The sequence below is a fragment of the Salvelinus sp. IW2-2015 genome, linkage group LG4q.1:29 (genome assembly GCF_002910315.2).
Source record: "Salvelinus sp. IW2-2015 linkage group LG4q.1:29, ASM291031v2, whole genome shotgun sequence".
Taxonomy (NCBI): Eukaryota; Metazoa; Chordata; class Actinopteri; order Salmoniformes; family Salmonidae; genus Salvelinus; species Salvelinus sp. IW2-2015.
This window is the reverse complement of record NC_036842.1, coordinates 51,329,410-51,350,967: the sequence shown is the minus strand read 5'-3', so window position 1 is coordinate 51,350,967 and position 21,558 is coordinate 51,329,410. Positions and strand designations below refer to the sequence as shown.

The window sequence follows — 21,558 nt, the reverse complement described above, 5'->3', positions numbered from 1 at the left end:
TAACACCTAATTGGACCTACGCACGTATACACTCACCGCCCCCCCATTCACATAAATGGATCACTCCTACAGACAAGTGAGTCGCGAGGCCGTGGCTTGCTGTATAAAGCAGGCAGACAGGCATCGAAGCATTCAGTTACTGTTCAATTGAACGTTAGAATGGGCAAAACAAGTGACTGAGTGTGGTATGATCGCCGGTGCCTGTTGCGCTGGTTCCAATATCCCAGAAAAGGCCGGCCTACTGGGCTTTTCACGCATGACAGTGTCTAGGGTTGACAGAGAATGGTGCGACAAACAAAACACATCCAGTCAGCGGCAGTCCTGGGGGCGAAAACAGCTCGTTAGTGAGAGAGATCGAAGGAGAACGGCAAGAATCGTGCAAGCTAATAGGCTGGCAACAAACAGATAACAGCGCAGTACAACAGTGGAGTGCAGATCGGCATCTCGGAACGCACAACTCGTCGATCCTTGTCACGGATGCAGCAGACGACCACACCGGGTTCCACTCCCATCAGTTAAAAACAAGATCACCAACACTGGACAATTGAGGAGTGGAAAAACATAGACTGGTTCAACGAATCCCGGTTCCTGCTGTGTCATGCTGATGGCAGAGTCAGGATTTGGCATAAGCATCATGAGTCCATGGACCCATCCTGCCTGCTGTCAACGGTATAGGCTGGTGGCAGTGGTGTACCGCCATCCAATCTGCGTGATGCCATCGCATCAGCATGGACCAACTAACCTGTGGAATGTTTTCGACTTGAAGAATCCATGCCCCGAATAATTGAGGCTGTTCTGGAGGCAAAGGAGGGGTCCGACCCGGTATTAGAAGGGTGCACCTAATAAAAACTGTCCGGTGAGTGTACATTTACAAATTATACAAACTGACGGAGGCTCGATTATATTAGTCCTGTGCATTGTGCTAAGTAAGTGAGGTGTATGCAGGCAGCTAAAATAACAGACACATTTTGATATAAGTAAGTGAGGTGTATGCAGGCAGCTAAAATAACAGATACATTTTGATATATGAAGGCAATGAATCCCCATCAAGTGAATTTTTCCTATTGGGGAAAAGGTAAACACACACACATTCACACACTAAATGGGCCCCTCTAGGAATTGAGTTCAGAGATTCCTGGATGCAGTGAAAAAGCTGCCGGGAACTGGCAGGAGGAACGCCCCATAATTTGACTAACTAGTTGGGGCTAAGAATGTGTTTCCTGTGCAACAGGAAATTACTAGTTAAAATCCCGCCTCTTCTCCCTGGTCTGCTGTGAGTCAGCAAAAAAGCACACACAGGCGTTGGAATTCAATGACATCACGATGCACACAGAGGAAGACTTTGATTCTGCTCTGAGGGAATAGGGAAGGGTTACAAAAATGCCTGGTATGCAGAGTTACTTTCGTGTGTTGTTACTTGTTGCAGACATTTGAAAACAAAAACAAATGTGTGATTTCTAGTGCACGTATGAAAAGTGAAAAAAAAATTATAATAATATTTTTCACCAACATAGCACAGCTTTTCGGGGCATACTGCACAGCATAGCTACCACTGTCAAAGTAACTGCACTTCTTGACCCATTCTACACTTCAGTGACTCGTACGCAAAATACAGCCATCTAAACATGATCTACACACACTTCATGTGTTCTACTCTTTTTCCCAAACTTCTGGTGTTTCGTGGTGAAAAACTGAATGGGTCGAGCATAACACGTCAACCCTATTAGCCATAAATAGACAGGCTAGAAATCTTTTAACAATGTACATGTTTTGGTGAAGCTGGCATTTAATTGTCCTCCCTATTGCCCACAATGAGCTTACATTCCCACTGTCACAAAGAGACTCATGGCTGATTTAAGATGAAATCGTCAATATTGTGATGATCACTTACTTTACTTGGCACTTACTACAGACACTGATTTATTTAACCTCTTGCGATAGGAAAACATGGTTTTTTATTAAGTTGAACATGTGCTCATCATGACAGAATGTAAACATTTTCTGAAATAACACAGGTCATTTTTGTTCAACAAGCTACACTACCCTAAAGGGACTCATTTCGTGGAACTACCCTTATATAAAAATCAAAAAATCAAAAATACACAACCTCATTTTAACACCCACTGATCGACACAGCCTACACACACACACACTTCATGGGGAAAAATGTAATGTTAGTTTGGTTTTCAGAAAAAGTCACATCTTTACAGATGTTTTATGTTAATAGGATGTCATGACTGCGTCTATTTGTAATTGCTTTCATGAGAAATACAACGTTAATGATATATCGCAACATATCAGTTTGCCTTCTTTATGTTTTGTCATTTTCGGTGGCCAGAACAAAAAGAGAGACAACGACGACGGGAGATTTAGCATTATTTTATTAGCTACTTTGCTCAGCTTAGCGGTTCCTATAAAAACTTCACTCCACAAGCAAAGGCATCAGGGTTGTGTTCATTAGGCACCAAAAGGAAGAAAACGGACTTAACTACGGAGGGACTACAGTGGGGCAAAAAAGTATTTAGTCAGCCACCAATTGTGCAAGTTCTCCCACTTAAAAAGATGAGAGAGGCCTGTAATTTTCATCATAGGTACAGCTTCAACTATGACAGACAAATGAGGGAAAAAAATCCAGAAAATCCCATTGTAGGATATTTTAATGAATTTATTTGCAAATTATGGTGGAAAATAAGTATTTGGTCAATAACAAAAGTTTATCTCAAGACTTATTATAATAATACTGTTATATACTCTTTGTTGGCAATGACAGAGGTCAAACGTTTTCTGTAAGTCTTCACAAGGTTTTCAACACACTGTTGCTGGTATTTGGCCATTCCTCCATGCAGATCTCCTCTAGAGTAGTGATGTTTTGGGGCTGTTGCTGGGCAACACAGACTTTCAACTCCCTCCAAAGATTTTCTATGGGGTTGAGATCTGGAGACTGGCTAGGCCACTCCAGGACCTTGAAATGCCTCTTACGAAGCCACTCCTTCGTTGCCCGGGCAGTGTGTTTGGGATCATTGTCATGCTGAAAGACCCAGCCACGTTTCATCTTCAATCCCTTGCTGATGGAAGGAGGTTTTCACTCAAAATCTCACGATACATGGCCCCATTCATTCTGTCCTTTACACGGATCAGTCGTCCTGGTCCCTTTGCAGAAAAACAGCCCAAAGCATGATGTTTCCACCCCATGCTTCACAGTAGGTATGGTGTTCTTTGGATGCAACTCAGCATTCTTTGTCCTCCAAACACGACGAGTTGAGTTTTTACCAAAAAGTTATATTTTGGTTTCATCTGACCATATGCCATTCTCCTAATCTTCTTCTGGATCATCCAAATGCTCTCTAGCAAACTTCAGACGGGCTGGACATGTATGGCTTAAGCAGGGGGACACGTCTGGCACTGCAGGATTTGAGTCCCTGGCGGCGTAGTGTGTTACTGATGGTAGGCTTTGTTTCTTTGGTCCCAGCTCTCTGCAGGTCATTCACTAGGTCCCCCTTGTGGTTCTGGGATTTTTTGCTCACCGTTCTTGTGATCATTTTGACCCACGGGGTGAGATCTTACGTGGAGCCCCAGATCGAGGGAGATTATCAGTGGTCTTGTATGTGTTCCATTTCCTAATAATTGCTCCCACAGTTGATTTCTTCAAACCAAGCTGCTTACCTATTGCAGATTCAGTCTTCCCAGCCTGGTGCAGGTCTACAATTTTGTTTCTGGTGTCCTTTGACAGCTCTTTGGTCTTGGCCATAGTGGGAGTTTGGAGTGTGACTGTTTGAGGTTGTGGACAGGTGTCTTTTATACTGATAACAAGTTCAAACAGGTGCCATTAATACAGGTAACGAAGGAGGACAGAGGAGCCTCTTAAAGAAGAAGTTACAGGTCTGTGAGAGCCAGAAATCTTGCTTGTTTGTAGGTGACCAAATACTTATTTTCCACCATAATTTGCAAATAAATTCATAAAAAATCCTACAATGTGATTTTCTGGATTTTTTCCCCTCATTTTGTCTGTCATAGTTGAAGTGTACCTATGATGAAAATTACAGGCCTCTCTCATCTTTTTAAGTGGGAGAACATGCACAATTGGTGGCTGACTAAATACTTTTTTGCCCCACTGTACCTGGACTTGTCCAATAAGAAAATGCTCATTTTTTGTTGTTGTTTCCATCGCAAAGCGTTTTAAAACGTTTTCCATTGCGTTGCCTAATCAACACGACCCATTTTACGGAGAACCCTTACAGAGACGAACACATTCTTGTTTTGACATAAAATATCACAAAACTGATACATATCTACAAATCAGTGTGTTTGTAGCTCTGACACGGCTGAGATGGCAATCTCTCGCTCTCCGAGAAAACTTGTGCATCCCAGCTAGCCAGGTCTCCAGTTGGCAGGAAAAGAGTGAGAGGCATTAGCTGTGTTCGTGTTTTGAGACAAGATCCTTTCATCGAAAACAAACACGCAGAGATAATCCAATGAGGCGGAGATGATCACACACACAGCCTGCAGGACAGACACCAGGCTGTACAGTTACACAGGCCTGTCTTTGTTTTCTCCATTTCATCCTCTGAGCAGCTTTTAATGGGGGGGGGGGGGGGGGGGGGGGGGGGGGGGGGGGGGGGGGGGGGGCAGGTACTGGAGCCTGAGGGGATGGGTATGGCCCATGTGACACACCATTCATCTGTTCTGGTTGGCTTTGGTCTAGTCACCCTACTGTTCTGAGTCAGGTCCGGTCTGCTTAACAGCTCCTCTGTCTTGGGTCTGTCTTAAACTGGTACAGTACACCACTTCATGGTCCAAGGCTTGTGCCGGTCTGCTGCCTGTATATACAGTCCTAGAATGGTACCCACTTCACTGGCCCAGGTTTTTAGTGGTTTGCTAATACTGTAGACTTCCATTGACATGAGTCTATTCTACTTTCCTCAACCTTACACTGACTCAATGCACACTCACTGGACTCCACCCACACACTCACACTCCAACACACACACTCGTTTAAGTAACCTTATTGGGTAACCCCCTAACCCCAAAACCTAACCTTAACCCCGAAAACTAACCCTAATTCTACCTTATCCCTAAACCCCCTATAAATAGCATTTGACCTTGTGGGGACTAACAAAATGTCCCGGTAGTATAAATCAAATCAAGCGTTATTTATACAGCACATTTAAGACATGGAATACAACAATGTGCTTTACAGGAAAATACAAACAAAAAAACTATTAAATAAAGCTGAAATATTTACTACACAACTTACATAAGAGGATCAAAATAAAATTAAAACAAAAACTGAACGGCTAAAAAACACCCTAAGGAAAAGCAAAGCTAAAAAGTGTGTTTTAAACAAGTCCACATGCTCACTCACAACTTCACACTCTCCACACAGTGCATTCGGAAAGTATTCAGTCCCCCCCTTGACTTTTTCCACATTTTGTTACATTACAGCCTTATTCTAAAATTTATTAAATAATTCCCCCCCACTCAATCTACACACAATACCCCATAATGACAAAGCAAAAACCGTTAAAGAAATTTCAGCAAATTTATTTTAAAAAAAATTAAAAATGAAATATCACATTTACATAAGTATTCAGACCGTTTACTCAGTACTTTACAGCGATTACAGCCTTGAGTCTTCTTGGGTATGAAGTTACAAGCTTGGCACACCTGTATTTGGGGAGTTTCTCCCATTCTTCTCAAGCTCTGTCAGGTTGCATGGGGAGCGTCGCTGCACAGTCCGGGCTCTGGCTGGGCCAGTCAAGGACATTCAGACACTTGTGCCAAAGCCACTCCTGCATTGTCTTGGCTGTGTGCTTAGGGTCGTTGTCCTGTTTGAAGGTGAAACTTCTCCCCAGTCTGAGGTCCTGAGCGCTCTGGAGCAGGTTTTCATGAAGGATCTCTGTACTTTGCTCCGTTCATCTTTGCCTCGTTCTTGACTAGTCTCCCAGTACCTGCCGCTGAAAACCATACCAACAGCATGATGCTGCCACCACCATTCTTCACCATAGGGATGGTGCAAGTTTATCAACAGATGTGACACTTCTCATTCAGGCCAAATAGTTCAATCTTGGTTTCATCAGACCAGAGAGTCTTGTTTCTCATGGTCAGAGTCCTTTAGGTGCCTTTTGGCAAACTCCAAGCGGGCTGTCGTGTGCCTTTTACTTAGGAGTGGCTTCCGTCTGGCCACTCGACCATAAAGGCCTGATTGGTGGATGGCTGCAGAGATGACCAAGGCCCTTCTAATGTTTTTTTATTTTACAAACCTGTTTTTACTTTGTCATTATTGGGTATTGTATGTAGATTGATGACGGGGAAAAAACGATTTAATCCAATTTAGAATAAGGCAGTAACGTAACAAAATGTGGAAAAAGCCAAGAGGTCTGACTTCTTCCCGAAAGCACTGTACGCTGTTGCTACTCTGTTTGTTATCTATACTCAATGCCTAGTCACTTTTACCCCTACCTACATGTACATATTACCTCAACTACCTCGTACCCCTGCACATTGATTTGGTACTGGTACTTCTTCTATATAGCCTCACTATTGTTAGTTATGCTGTTATTATTTCTCTATTTTTATTAGCAACTTCCCTTACTTTTTAACTCCGCATTGTTGGGAAAAGGAAGGTAAGTAAGCATTTTATGGTAAAGTCTACACCTGTTGTATTCGGCGCATATGAAAAACACAATTTAATTTAATTCTTCCTGGTTTACACTCTCTAGCATAAGCTACATCAGGAGAACCAGTGAACCAAGTAAAGTTTGACTTCCTCTTTCAATCAGAAAGTTAGGGATTCCTCTATTCTATAATGTCACAGTGGAGGTTAGGAATGTCCTTTTTCAACAAAGGTTGCGGTTGTTGTTATCATCTAGGACATAAATCAGCTGATTCAGAGGATTCCGTTAGTGTCTGGCTCTCAACTACCATTTCCACCCACAAGGCACTTCCTGTTTGTTGTGGCTAAACAGGGTGAAAGATGAGGGGTGGAGAAGACTGAGATAATTGACTTGAGTCACTGAGTTTACTTTTAGCCATATATGTCACTCTGTAGGCCTATCTATCCACCACCACAGAGTGTATGAAAGAACAGATTTTTAATATTAAAAGACTTGATAAAGCGCCAAAATTCAGCATTTTGACATCCTTCTGTGCACTCCCTGTTACATCCTTGAAGAATATAACCCACTTAACCCCAAGATGTATCCAAGTGTTCACCATCATTGTAAAGCCTTTGTTATTTTGTTGCTTTCATTATAACACATTTTAACCAAAACCCTGTCGCGTGAAGTGAACTCTCGTTTTAATATGGTGAAACTTTGAGTCAATACATGTTAGAATCACCTTTGGCAGCGATTACAGCGGTGAGTCTTTCTGGGTAAGTCTCCAAGGGCTTTGCACACCTGGATTGTACAATATTTGCACATTATTCTTTTGGTTGTGGATCACAGTCAATTTCAAGTCTTGCCATAGATTTATAAGCTGATTTAAGTCAAAACTAACTAGGCCACTCAGGAACATTAAATGTTGTCTTGGTAAGCAACTCCAGTGTATACTTGGCCTTGTGTTTTAGCTTATTGTCCTGCTGAAAGGTGAATTTGTCTCCCAGTGTCTGTTGGAATGCAAACTGAACCAGGTTTTCCTCTAGGATGTTGCCTGTGCTTAGCTCTATTCCGTTTATTTTTATCCTAAAAAACTTGTGATTTCTTGCCCATTACAAGCATACCCATAATATGATACAGATTGAAAATCAGTGATGTGCTGTGTTTGCCCCAAACATAACGCTTTGTATTCAGGACAAAGTTCATTTTTGGCATTTTTGTTTGCAGTTTTACTTTTGTGCCTTATTGCAAACAGGATGCATGTTTTGGAATATTTTTATTCTGTACAGGCTTCCTTCTTTTTACTCTGTCATATAGGTTAGTATTGTGGAGTCACTACAATGTTGTTGATGCATCCTATCACAGCCATTCAATTCTGTAACTGTTTTAAAGTCACCATTGGCCTCATGGTGAAATCCCTGAGCGGTTTCCTTCCTCTCATGCGTGGGGGAAAAAATTAAGGGGTGTGAATACTTTCTGAAGGCACTGTAGCCGCCCACAAACACACGTTTGATGAAAGATTACTATGGGGCTGGAAACCGATAAGGGGTGACTGGGTCTGTAGAAGGTAACTCTGTGCTGGCCCCGCTGGTTGAGAGTAGTGCTTCGCCCGGCCACACTCAGTCTCACACTCGGTCTAAATGAGAGCGCCTGCTGCCATGGCAACACTGAGTCGCTCTGGGGCTTGTCAGATGAGTCCGCCGTGGGGCATGTTGGGGAGCTGTATGATCTTGTCCCTGCTTAGGCTATACCAACACCAAGTACTGCTGCCTGGCAGCGAGGCAGACAGACTTGGGCGACACACATGGGGACACACACAGGGTTGTGACAGTCATGAAAACCCCCCATAAAAGAACAGTTTTGAGATGTATAAATGAATGTGAACATTTTTATTTTAGAATCTAAACATACTCCATATTGGAGAGCACACAATATAAGGGGTATAATGTCACCAAGATGTTGTCTGTATCATGTATGGTTAAAAAATTATAGGGTAATACAGGAGGCATGTATAGGTCTAAAAAGGTCCTAAAATTTTAAATCGCATTTTTTTTAAATTGTATTGTTTGTGATACAAATGTAACACACCTTTCTCCCATAGCATTTTATATATGTTAGAATTGCCAGAATAATTTGAAATACCAAAAATATTTTCTGCTACTGCTGGCTTAGAATCGCCCTCACAAGGTGTGGGCATTGCGAGGTGTGGAACGTTTACTTGGCTAAAGGTATGTGCTTTGGAAACCAAAATGGATGTTTTGGCAGTGCCGGTATGATGTCATTGATGTGTGACTTGACCTGGTTGTTTTGGCTGGGCTTTTGATAAACCCGTTGATATTTTGGTTCAGCTACAATCGTACCCATTTGTTTAGGCGTTAATTACGTTGGGTTATTTTGAATGAGCCATGGTAGAACTTGGTTGTTTTGGCTGTGTTATGACTGCCTGTTTAGGCTGTGGTGTGGTAGTGTACAGATTTGCTTTGGAGAGAGATTGTACGATTCTTTTTACCGTTAGATGACTAGACGTACCTGATTGTTTGGCTTTTGCTGTGATGAGGACGCTGGGATGGTAAGGGAGTGGTTCCTGGTGACCGCTGCCCCCGTCGACGACCTCCGGGGCTGAGAGCGACCCGCGAGTTGACCCGTCACCTCCACGGGTGGACTGCTGCCACCAGCCACACCCTCTGTCTCGTCGAGCAGCACGGCATCCCAGGGGTCCCCTCCAGCTGGCCCTCCCACCACCATTACTGTACCGCGCGATGCCAGGGAGGAGCCCTCCTCGCCCTCGGCTTTGCGCTTGTTGAGTGGGTCCAGGTCCAGCCACTCGAAGCGGCTGAAAGCAGGGGATTCCACGGCAGGTTGTGGTGGGTTGGGCGCCAGGGACGCGACGCTGGTCGACGAAGAATCCAGGTCAGTGCTGGCCGACCTGCCATTCTTCAAGTATTCCGAGGTACTGTGGATCTTGTCGAAGAGCTTGGCCATCTCCAGGGTGACGGTGGGCTGCTGGAACACCATGGCCCCGGGCTGCTGGATGGGAGTGAAGGCCATGAATGAGGTCTGCGGGCCGGGCAGGCCTATGTAGGGCGGCATGGCCGGTGAAAAGCCATTGTGGAAGGAGAAGTTTTCGGGGTTAGGGAACGGAGCAGAAGGGAACATGGGAGCCTGCTGGTGGGTGGGTGTGGACACGCCCGAACTGGAGGGCGTGGAGAGCATGGAGGGCGTCCACTGGCCCCTGTGGAAGGGCGAGGGGCTGCAGGTGGCGTAGCCCCCCGGGTAAGAAGCGCTGAGGTTGAACCCCAGCAGCAAGGAGGGCCGCGAGGCCTTGCTGCTGTTGGCCCCAAAGCTGTCGTCCAGCAGGAGCTTCTCTAGCTCCTGGTTGGTCAGTTTGTCGACGTCGATGTCCCGGAACTTGTCCTTCTCTGCCTGCGTCTTGGCCTCGGGGAAGACGATGAGATCCTTCTCCGGTCGGTTGCTGGAGGAAGGAGTAGGCCTGGGAGCGGCGGCAGGATGAAGTTTGTTTTGTGAGGAAGCAGAAGAGGAGGTGGAAGAGGAGGTCGCCGGGAGCGTCTGTCTCTTCTCCATTTGTAGTTTCGCTAAGGCCTCCGCCTCCATACGAAGGGCCTCCTCCTTACCCACAACCCCCTTTGGCTGGGCCACATCCAGCTTGAACCCATTACCACTGGATATCTGGGCCATGGTGTCAACTTGAGGGTGCCATGTACGCAGAGTTTGTAGTTCAGCTCTGGTGTCAACAGGTCAGACAGGAGTTCTGCTTCTTCAAACACCTGGGAGAGGATGGGAAACGACCACAAGTCACAATACAGACAACACCAGGAACATTGCACAACCATGAAGTGGTCTGACAGGCATTTGTTCTGCATTTAGAGAGCGATGTCCATAGCTAATGGCAACGTCTGCACGACTATAAACTAGCTGATACTAATGCATTTGTATTGCTCACTATATAATTACAGCTTGGCTGTTTCAAATCTATTACCAAGATATATCTGTGTTTTAAACACCAGTGGACCTTTGACTGTGGCTTGTACAAATATCCAAGCACAAGACCAACTGACATCCGTCAGTATCACCGTCCTTTAACATGGGGGCGGGGCAATTCCACAGTAACAGAGTGACGCCGAGACTCACTTTTTCACTTTCAAATGTATGCCAAGCAAAAAAACATGACACCATTTAACAAACCATACACGTTAGGGCTGACACCATTTAGTCGACTGGTCGTTTGTTTGGTCGATAAGCTGTTGGTCGACCGAGATTGAGATTTCTTTAGTTGAGCAGTCGCAATCCTTATTTTTTTCTTATGGTGCACAATACAATTGTCTGATTCGTGCCTGTCTCTTTGGACTAATCCATCGCATAGGCCACGGGGAAGGCACAGTCCATCACTCTAAGACATTTGATACCGACATTGTATACAGTGCATTTGTAAAGTATTCAGACCCCTTCCCTTTTTCCACATTTTGTTACGTTACAGCCTTATTCTAAAACAGACTAAATAAAAAAAATGCTCCTCAGCAATCTACACACAATACCCCATAATTACAAAGTTAAAAGTTTTTGCAAATGTATTACAAATAAAAAACAAATACCTTATTTACATAAGTATTCGCACCCTTTGCTATGAGACTCGAAATTGAGCTCAGGTACATCCTGTTTCCATTGATCATCCTTGAGATGGTTCTACAACTTGGAGTTCACCTGTGGTAAATTCAATTGATTGGACATGATTTGGAAAGGCACATTAGAGAGTCTAGTTTGAGAAACAGACCCATCAACTGGCAGCTTCATTAAATAGTACACGCAAAACATCAGTCACAACGTCAACAGTGAAGAGGCGACTCCGGGATGCTGGCCTTCTTGGCAGAGTTGCAAAGAAAAAGCCATATCTCAGACTGGCCAATAAAAAGAAACGATTAAGATGGGCAAAAGAACACAGACACTGGACAAATCTAAGATTGAGGTGTTCGGATCACAAAGAAAGAACATTCGTGAGATGCAGAAAAAATGAAAAGACGCTGGAGGAGTGCTTGACACCATCTGTCAAGCATGGTGGAGGCAATGTGATGGTCTGGGGGTGATTTGGTGGTGGTAAAGTGGGAGATTTGGACAGGGTAAAAGGGATCTTGAAGAAGGAAGGCTATCACTCCATTTTGCAACGCCATGCCATACCCTGTGGACGGCGCTTAATTGGAGCCAATTTCCTCCTACAACAGGACAATGACTCAAACACAGCTCCAAACTATGCCATAACTACACTGCCAAAAAAATAAAGGGAACACTAAAATTACACATCCTAGATCTGAATGAATGAAATATTCTTATTAAATACTTTTTTCTTTACATAGTTGAATTGTGCTGACAACAAAATCACACAAAAATTTCAATGGAAATCAAATTTATCAACCCATGGAGGTCTGGATTTGGAGTCACACTCAAAATTAAGGTGGAAAACCACACTACAGGTTGATCCAACTAATGTCCTTAACTAATGTCCTTAAAACAAGTCAAAATGAGGCTCAGTAGTGTGTGTGGCCTCCACGTGCCTGTATGACCTCCCTACAACGCCTGGGCATGCTCCTGATGAGGTGGCGGATTGTCTCCTGAGGGATCTCCTCCCAGACCTTGACTAAAGCATCCGCCAACTCCTGGACAGTCTGTGGTGGATGGAGCGAGACATGATGTCCCAGATGTGCTCAATTGGATTCAGGTCTGGGGAACGGGCGGCCAGTCCATAGCATCAATGCCTTCCTCTTGCAGGAACTGCTGACACACTCCAGCCACATGAGGTCTAGCATTGTCTTGCATTAGGAGGAACCCAGGGCCAACCGCACCAGCATATGGTCTCACAAGGGGTTTGAGACTCATCTCGGTACCCAATGGCAGTCAGCTACCCGCTCAGCACATGGAGGGCTGTGCGGCCCCCCAAAAAATGCCACCCCACACCATGACTGACCCACCGCCCAAACCGGTCATGCTGGAGGATGTTGCAGGCAGCAGAACGTTCTCCACGGCGTCTCCAGACTCTGTCACGTCTGTCACTGCTCAAGTGTGAACCTGCTTTCATCTGTGAAGAGCACAGGGGCCCAGTGGCGAATTTGCCAATCATGGTGTTCTCTGGCAAATGCCAAACGTCCTGCACGGTGTTCTGTAAGCACAACCCCCACCTGTGGACGTCGGCCCTCATACCACCCTCATGGAGTCTGTTTCTGACCGTTTGAGCAGACACATGCACATTTGTGGCCTGCTGGAGGTCATTTTGCAGCTCTGGCAGTGCTCCTCCTTGCACAAAGGCGGAGGTAGCGTCCTGCTGCTGGGTTGTTGCCCTCCTACGGCCTCCTCCACGTCTCCTGGTAGCGCCTCCATGCTCTGGACAGTACGCTGACAGACACAGCAAACCTCTTGCCACAGCTCGCATTTATGTGCCATCCTGGATGAGCTGCACTACCTGAGCCACTTGTGTGGGTTGTAGACTCCGTCTCATGCTACCACTAGATAAAGCACCGCCAGCATTCAAAAGTGACCAAAACATCAGCCAGAAGCATAGAAACTGAGAAGTGGTCTGTGGTCACCACCTGCAGAACCACTCCTTTATTTGGGGTGTCTTGCTAATTGCCTATAATTTCCACCTGTTGTCTATTCCATTTGCACAACAGCATGTGACATTTATTGTCAATCAGTGTTGCTTCCTAAGTGGACAGTTTGATTTCACCGAAGTGTGATTGACTTGGAGTTACATTGTGTTGTTTAAGTGTTCCCATAAATTTTTTTGAGCAGTGTATTTAGGGAAGGAGTCAGCTGGTATTCTGTCAATTATGGATTGGCCAGCACAGTCACCGGATCTCAACCCCATTGAACTATTGTGGGAGCAGCTTGACCATATGGTACGTAAGAAGTGCCTATCAAGCCAATCCAACTTCTGGGAGGTGCTTCAGGAAGCATGGGGTGAAATCTCTTCAGATTACCTCAACAAACTGACAACTAGAATGCCAAAGGTCTGCAAGGCTGTAATTGCTGCAAATGGAAGATTCTTTGACAAAAGCTAAGTTTGAAGGACACAATTATTTAAATTAAAAATCATTATTTATAACCTTGTCAACGTCTTGACTATATTTCATATTACTTTTGCAACTCATTTCACAACTCATTTCATGTATGTTTTCATGGAAAACAAGGACATTTCTAAGTGACCCCAAACTTTTGAACGGTATGTATGTATGATGCACCAACATTACATTCTTGGCCAATACCGATAACCGATATTTAAAAATGTAAGCATTCTAGTACAGTTAAATAGTTAACACACACACATGGACGCAGCAGATTAAGGCACTGCATCGCAGTGCAAGAGGCATCACTACAGTCCCTGGTTCGAATCCAGGCTATATCACATCCTCCTGTGATTGGGAGTCCCATAGGGTGGCGCACAATTGTCCCAGCGTCGTCCAGGCCGTCATTGTAAATAAGAATTTGTTCTTAACTGACTTGCCAAGTTAAATAAAGGTTACACACACATCAAAAAGTTATTTTGTTGGCATTTACGTATGTCCCCATTACCAGTAAAACATAATAAAAAAATATTTATTTCACTTAATGCTGTGAGGCACGTGTAGCGCAAAATGTTACGCGGCTTTATTACGTCATGTACCTACGTTATATAAACTCAACAAAAAAAGAAGGACCCAGTCTTTTCAGGACCCTGTCTTTCAAAGATAATTCGTAAAAATCCAAATAACTAAACAGATCTTCCTTGTAAAGGCTTTAAAAACACTGTTTCCCATGCTTATTCAATGAACCATCAACAATTAATGAACATGCACCTGTGGAACGGCCGTTAAGACACTAACAGCTTACAGACGGTAGGCAATTAAGGTCACAGTTATGAAAACTTAGGACACTAAAGAGGCCTTTCAACTGACTCTGAAAAAACACCAAAGATGCCCAGGGTCCCTGCTCATCTGCGTGAGCATGCCTTAGGCATGCTGCAAGGAGGCATGAGGACTGCAGATGTGGCCAGGGCAATAAATTGCAATGTCCGTACTGCGAGATGCCTAAGACAGCGCTACAGGGAGACAGGATGGACAGCTGATCTTCCTCACAGTGGCAGACCACTTGTAACAACACCTGCACAGGATCGGTACATCCGAACATCACACCTGCGGGACAGGTACAGGATGGCAACAACAATTGCCCGAGTTACACCAGGAACGCACAAACCCTCCATCATTGCTCAGACTGTCCACAATAGGCTGAGAGAGGCTGGACTGAGGGCTTGTAGGCCTGTAGCAAGGCAGGTCCTCACCAGACATTACCGGAAATAACGCCACCTAAGGGCACAAACCCACCGTCGCTGGACCAGAGAGGACTGGCAAAAAGTGCTCTTCACTGACGAGTCGCGGTTTTGTCTCACCAGGGGTGATGGTCGGATTCGCGTTTATCGTCGACGGAATGAGCGTTACACCGAGGCCTGTACTCTGGAGCGGGATCGATTTGGAGGTGGAGGGTCCGTCATGGTCTGGTCGGCAGGTAGCCTAGTGATTAGAGCGTTGGACTAGTAACCGAAAGGTTGCAAGATTGAATCCCCGAGCTGACAAGGCAAAAATCTGTAATATATATATATAAAATACATACACAAAAAAATATATGGGGGATTGGAAATGCAGACAATTACATTGAAAGAAGCCACAATCTATCTGCAATATTAAAGCTGATCTACACACAATTTTTTATTATTATTAATAATAATGAAGGGGGGGCAAGGTGGCCTGCTGTGGTGGAATGGAGTGCGTGTGTGGGGGTTTGTAGGGGAGAAGGTGATCAAAGGTAAGGGGGACAAAGTGGTGAAGGGCTTTGTAGGTCAGAAGGAGGATCTCGTAATGAATGCTTGGGAGACAGGGGTCCAGTGGAGTTCACAACAGGGGGGGGGGGTGCTACCAGGACTTAGTGTGGGTGAGGAGCCGGCTGTAGAGTTTTGAACCATTTGAAGCTTATGGAGGGAGCTTGAGTTGATGCCGGAGAGTAGTGAACTGCAGTAGTCAAGACGGGTGGAGATGAACGCATGTATGAGGGTTTCAGCGGCAGGACAGGAGAGGGAAGACCTGACTTTGGCAATGTTGCGGAGGTGGAATTATGAGGATTTGACAGTCTGTCTTATGTGATGGTCAAAAGAGAGTGTGGAGTCCAGGATGACTCCAAAGTTGTGTGCATGGAGGGAGAGACAGTGAGGGTGAAGTTTCTAGATTTGGTGCCTATGAGGAGGAGTTCCGTTTTATCACTGCTGAGCTTGAGTAAGTTTGGTTGTATCCATGTTTTTATTGCAGAGAGGCAGGATTCAATGTGGGTCAGAGGTAGGTTGAGGAGGGATTTGGTGCCACGGTATATCTGGGTGTCATCGGCATAGCAGTGGAAGTCAAGGTTGACGTGACGGAGGATCTGACCAAGGGGGAAGGATGTAGATGATGAAGAGTAAGGGACCCAGCACAGAGCCTTGGGGGACAACCTGTACAACTGCAGCTGAGGTGTGGCCATTGAGAGAGATGTAGTGTGTCCAGTTGGTGAGGTATGATTGTAGCCAGGAGAGTGCGGTGCCCTCAACACCCAGACCCTCAAGCCCGGTGAGGAGGATCTGATGGCTCACTGTGTCAAAAGCAGCACTCAGGTCAAGGAGAATCAATATGTTGTACAGTACTGAACGATACTCTACTTTTACTGTACTTTACTGTACTGCGGTTTGTGACTATGATTTCCCATTGTGGCCAATTCAATTGCAGTCATTCTGTTACTGATTTTGGCCATTCTGTTACTGATTTTGGAAAAGAAAAGGGAAAGGGGGACTCGTAGTCAGTACAACTGAATGCATTCAACTGAAATGCGTCTTCTGCATTTAACCCAACCCCTCTGAATCAAAGGTGCGGGGGGCTGCATTAATCATAATTCATAAACAAAATTGTTAGCAGCAAAAATACTATAACTAATAGGGTTGGGTGATATATGGGGAGACCTTTTCTACGATATGCTACTCTAAATATCGCGATAACCGATATAGGCCTAACCATTTTGCGTTTTCAAGTCTTGCCATAGACTTTCAAGATGATTTAAGTAAGAATTCTAACTCGGCCACTCAGGAACATTCAATGTCATCTTGGTCAGCAGCTCCAGTGTATATTTGGCCTTGTGTTTTAGGTTATTGTCCTGCTGAAAAGTGACTGTCTCCCAATCTCCTTTGGAAAGCAGACGTTTATTTTTTTATCCTAAAGTTATTTTTTACCCCTAGTCCTTGCCAATGACAAGCGCACCCATAACATGATGCAGCCACCACCATGATTGAAAATATGAAGCGTGGTACTCAGTGATGTGTTGGACTTTTTTTGGTGCCTTGCTGCAAACAGGATGCATGTTTTGGAATATTTTTTTTCTTTTCGGACTTCCTTCTTTTCACTCTGTCAATTAGGTTAGTATTGTGGACTAACTACAATGTTGTTGATCCATCCTCAGTTTTCTCCTATCACAGTCATTAAACTCTGTAACTGGTTTAAAGTCACCATTGTCCTCATGGTGAAATCCATGAGTGGTTTCCTTTCTCTCCTGCAACTGAGTTAGAAAGGACACCTGTATCTTTGCTGTTGAAATTAGTTGGCAGGCGCCTTCACTTCAACATTATTGTGTCTTGGTGTATTTCTAATACCTTTTAAGACTTTTTTTTTTTAAGACTATCTGTGTGACCAGAAATCAAAGCCTTTGCTTATTCCACATTTTTAGGGTGGGAAATGGTTGAAAAACATATCATGCCTTCATTTCTCAAAAATATACACTATTGGCATTCATTTGACACCAAATTTGATATGCTCCTATAAATATCACATGTTTCTGCTAATGGGTCCTTGTACATGGAAATGACCAGCGACAGCAGGGAGGAAAGGGAAAATAATTGAAATCTACTTGAGTCATGCTGCCTCAGAAATCCATGACAACCCCACTTACAAAATTATGCACAGTCAGGGTAAAGGGGAGTCCATAAAAGGCCTGTTAAAGTTTAGTGTGCCTGGCTAGCACAAGGACTGTCACATGGGTTGTACACTACAGAACAATGTGTTTCGAAATAAGAACCTCCTCCTTATTGATTTGACTGGCTGTAGCTACAATACAGATCTATGTATTGGTTGACTGTTATGCGTATTGCGTTTGTCCTACTTATTTTGCCTGTGTGTTATGAGTCGAGAAACAGTTCACACTGTAGGCCAACACACATCAACTGCATGCCATTTTCATTGAAAATTATTGTCTGTCTCATACAGCAGCAAGGAATGGCCTTGTCATTAGTGGCATTGTTTCTTGTGAAAACTGACATCACAGTTTATGATCAAACAACCATAATGATATGGGTATGTAGTTAATGAAATGATGTCGTATGAGAAACTTCACTGACACAGGCTAAATTATATTACCATGACGCCAGTGCCTTAGAATTTTTTTTTTAAGACTTTCTTAAAATATTGGATATAGCCTATTTCTTATCTACAAAAGCTCTTTAAAATACAGTTTGTTCTCTTCTGTAAAAGATCTCAGCAATATGGTGCAGGTGGGTGGGTGTAGAACATCTTCAGGACTATGTGTTGTCAGAAACCGGCAACATGTGTGTGCATTTATCGAGTTCCTCAAACGACAGATCTAAAACAAAATAAACAAATTCTTATCACTACCCAGTCCCTCAGTCAGATACTTTCTATCAGGCGACACAGGCCTCTCCTGAGTTTCCCTCCCACCTCCCATTGTGGTGAAGGCTAGCTGAGCCCGGGCTCTCTCTAGCTAGCCTAGCACTAATGTGTGTGAGGAATTTGGCATGTAAGGCAGCCAGGCGGGTCTCTCACTCTCTCTCTGTAGCATTGTGTACTCTATGGCCCAAGGGTGTCTTATCAGCTGTGCTAATATCAGAGCCTGGGCAGAGATTCCGGTGGTGGAAAACCAACGGCAGCAGCGCTCAAACATTTGTCTAGCAGCTTAGTGAAGCCACATTCTGCCAGACAGACGTCAACTGAGTTTGATCTGGGTAAAGGAAAGAGGTAGGCAGACTGTGGTGGTACTGGATTCATTTTTTGGATTCTTCATCATCATGTAACCCTGCCTCAAATTTGCAGCGTGTCCGGTTTTGACCTCAGTCTTCCCTTCAAACAGTAGCTTAAACCCTACTCTGAGTAGATGCAGTGGACAATGGTATCTGTAAATGTTATAGGCTAGGCTACATATAGTGAGGGATCAGGCCTATATACATTTTTCATCTTGAAGCTTTGAACTACCCATCCCATTCAAATGAAGGGTCATTGAAGAAGAAAGAGAGAATGTAGGCCTATGCCATAAAAATGTGTGGACATGACTCACCAATAGAGTTCAAAACTTAATGTACCCAAATGTCTCTTACATTTAGCCTACATATTACTATGAGTGGCTACAGGAAGACAGGCTAAACCTTCAGCCATTAAACCTAATCCCCAGAACAAAGGGTCCTGACCTGAGATGCCATCATGTTTTAGAAGCCCTTAAAAGGCAATGGGTAAAAAGATTAAAAAGTTGGAGAAAAGGAATAGGAATAGCTCAAAGTAAAAAAAAATATATATATATATATATATCCATGGTGCTGTAAACAATTTTTGGCCAAATTCCCCTAACGACTTCTAAACGGATCTGAGAACATTGTTCGTTTCCCCTAAAAGTAGTTTGGGCTAAAAAGACAGGCGATACTGGGATCTAGCTACTACCATTCTTCTCCAGTGGAAATGTCTGCTTGACTGGAATAATTTAAGGATGCAAGGGTCAGTTTGGAACTTTCAGAGATAATTTGTTCACTGGATTGAGTAGAATGGTCTCTTTACAAATTGCCTAATAAAAATGCAAGTAGCAGGCCGCCACTACCAATCTGAAGCAGACATACCGGGCAGCGGATCAAGGTACAAAATAACATCTTTAAGACAGGACTAAGTAACCAAGTCATGCTTATAGCTTTTATAGATTCAGTTTGTACAATGATGGCCAATGACTGGGACAAATCTCAAATGCTGATCTTCCTGCTGCTTTGGGTCGAACAGAGAGCTTGTACAGAACATAGGGCTCAGTCGGTAGAGCATGGTGCTTGAAATGCCAGGATTGTGGGTTCGATTCCAGGGGCCACCCACACACTTTGGATAAAGGTGTCTGCTATATTATTAACATCTATCCTATAAAAAGAAACTGGCAAGACTTTATAGTGTCCATGCTTGACAGTAGAGTCCCAATAACCTAATCACAACTATGTCAAATTTTGTCCATGTAAATGCGATTTGAAGTAAAAGTAGGAAACAAAGTGGCAATTGATGATAGGCTAACTCCCCACTACAAATGTCAGGTCATAACCTCAGTACAATACCGGTATATGCACTTCCATGCTCATTGTTACCAGTTGCAAAATCTCTCACAGACACAGATCCAGCCTTTCCCTCTGGGAGTGGGCAAATAGATATCGACCACTCAAAGGAGTCTTTCTGTAGTACACTACAAACTATACTGAAGTAAGTTTCCCCAAAAACAAAGATCATCTTTGGCACTAAAATAAATGATAGGCAATGGAGGAATGATGATCGTAATTCTAAAAAGTATCTTCATGTTTTTGGGAAGCTCACCCCCTGATCAGCAGCAGCCATGATAACAACTAAGCAGGATGCAACAGGCAGTCAGCAACAGCAAAAAAACAACACTACAGACTGTGAGAAGTTTAAGTTATATGTTCACTGGGGAATGTGCAAAATAACTTCAGCAACTTCTAATTTGATGTTGAAAGGGCTTTGGATTTGCGACTTGATTGAGACAAACATCGACACTTAATTCTGTTGGCACAAATTCATTCTCTGACAGTCTGGGCTACAGATCACATATTTATCTCAACTATCCACATAGGGGCCTACATTGGGGTAAGTGTATACCACCAGTGCTTAAAAAAATAAGGCACACCGGACTCGAGCTGAATTCACTTTGAAGCCTACTAGCTCTCAATTGAATTCCTCTACCACAAATCATTTCCCTGCTTTGACTTTGTTGTACACACATGTAAATTGAAGACTCATCAGATCATTTTTGGGAAAGTTGACTAACTTAGCTAGAACTGATTAGTGAATAAAAGTGTTGTCAACATAGTTTGGCTTCAGTGGATAAGTTCAAATAGACATAGAAATATATCTATATATTTCAACGTCGAATCAATGAGGACACGCGTGGCATAACTACGTGCCATTTGTCTTGGAATAATGTGCTCGAGGCGTCAAATGTTTATGTTCGATGAACAGAACTTTGCGCATCACTGGTTCTATCATTTAAAGCACTCAGTGACCTGCCAACAAAGTGAAACACAAGAAGGAAGAAACGCAGGATTTTGAGTACGAGCAAGGCTCGAATACCTTACGGATATCTGCCAATAGCTCTCGGTATCTTAACTTTTAAATACATATATTTCCGGTAAATAAATATAATTTCTCACCTTTGAGCGGTACGATGTTTGTAATCATTTTCCTGCAGCTGCAATTGTTTTCCATCCATCCACCCGCTCGCGCAGATAAACGTCAGTTCCTGTTGAAGTAGTTCGATCACATTTCACCAAAATAATAAAAAATGATGAAACAGCGTCACCATGTGGCATAAAATACACTAAAAAATACACTAAAAGGAAAGATCTCTGGACAATATTGATGAAGTTATCTACATCTCTGCATATATTTTTATTTATTTATGCATGATATTTGTGTCACTGTCGTCAGGTTCCCAAACAATATGAATAGCAATTTTATTTTGTATGATCCATTTTTAGTCTGTTTTTTTTATTGATAGCTTGAGAGCTATGAGAAAATAACAAACAGAATGCCAGGTAGGTTATTCAAATAACATAACTAGGAATAGTTGTGTCACCTCAAGAAAATATATCTCT

At 43.7% G+C, this 21,558-nt stretch overlaps 1 protein-coding gene across 1 annotated transcript in view; it reads right to left on the bottom strand.

Annotated features, from left to right (window-relative positions):
* LOC111962118 (phosphatidylinositol 4-phosphate 3-kinase C2 domain-containing subunit alpha) overlaps positions 1 to 21,196 on the bottom strand; it is a 57,170-nt gene extending 35,974 nt beyond the window's left edge. The window contains exons 1-2 of the mRNA XM_023984952.1: positions 21,115 to 21,196; positions 9,126 to 10,381 (exon numbers count right to left, since the gene is read on the bottom strand). Of these exons, the coding sequence (XP_023840720.1) occupies positions 9,126 to 10,292 (1,167 nt within the window). The 5' untranslated portion in view covers positions 10,293 to 10,381; positions 21,115 to 21,196. The remainder of the gene's footprint in view (positions 1 to 9,125; positions 10,382 to 21,114) is intronic.
* Positions 21,197 to 21,558: the final 362 nt, after the last annotated feature.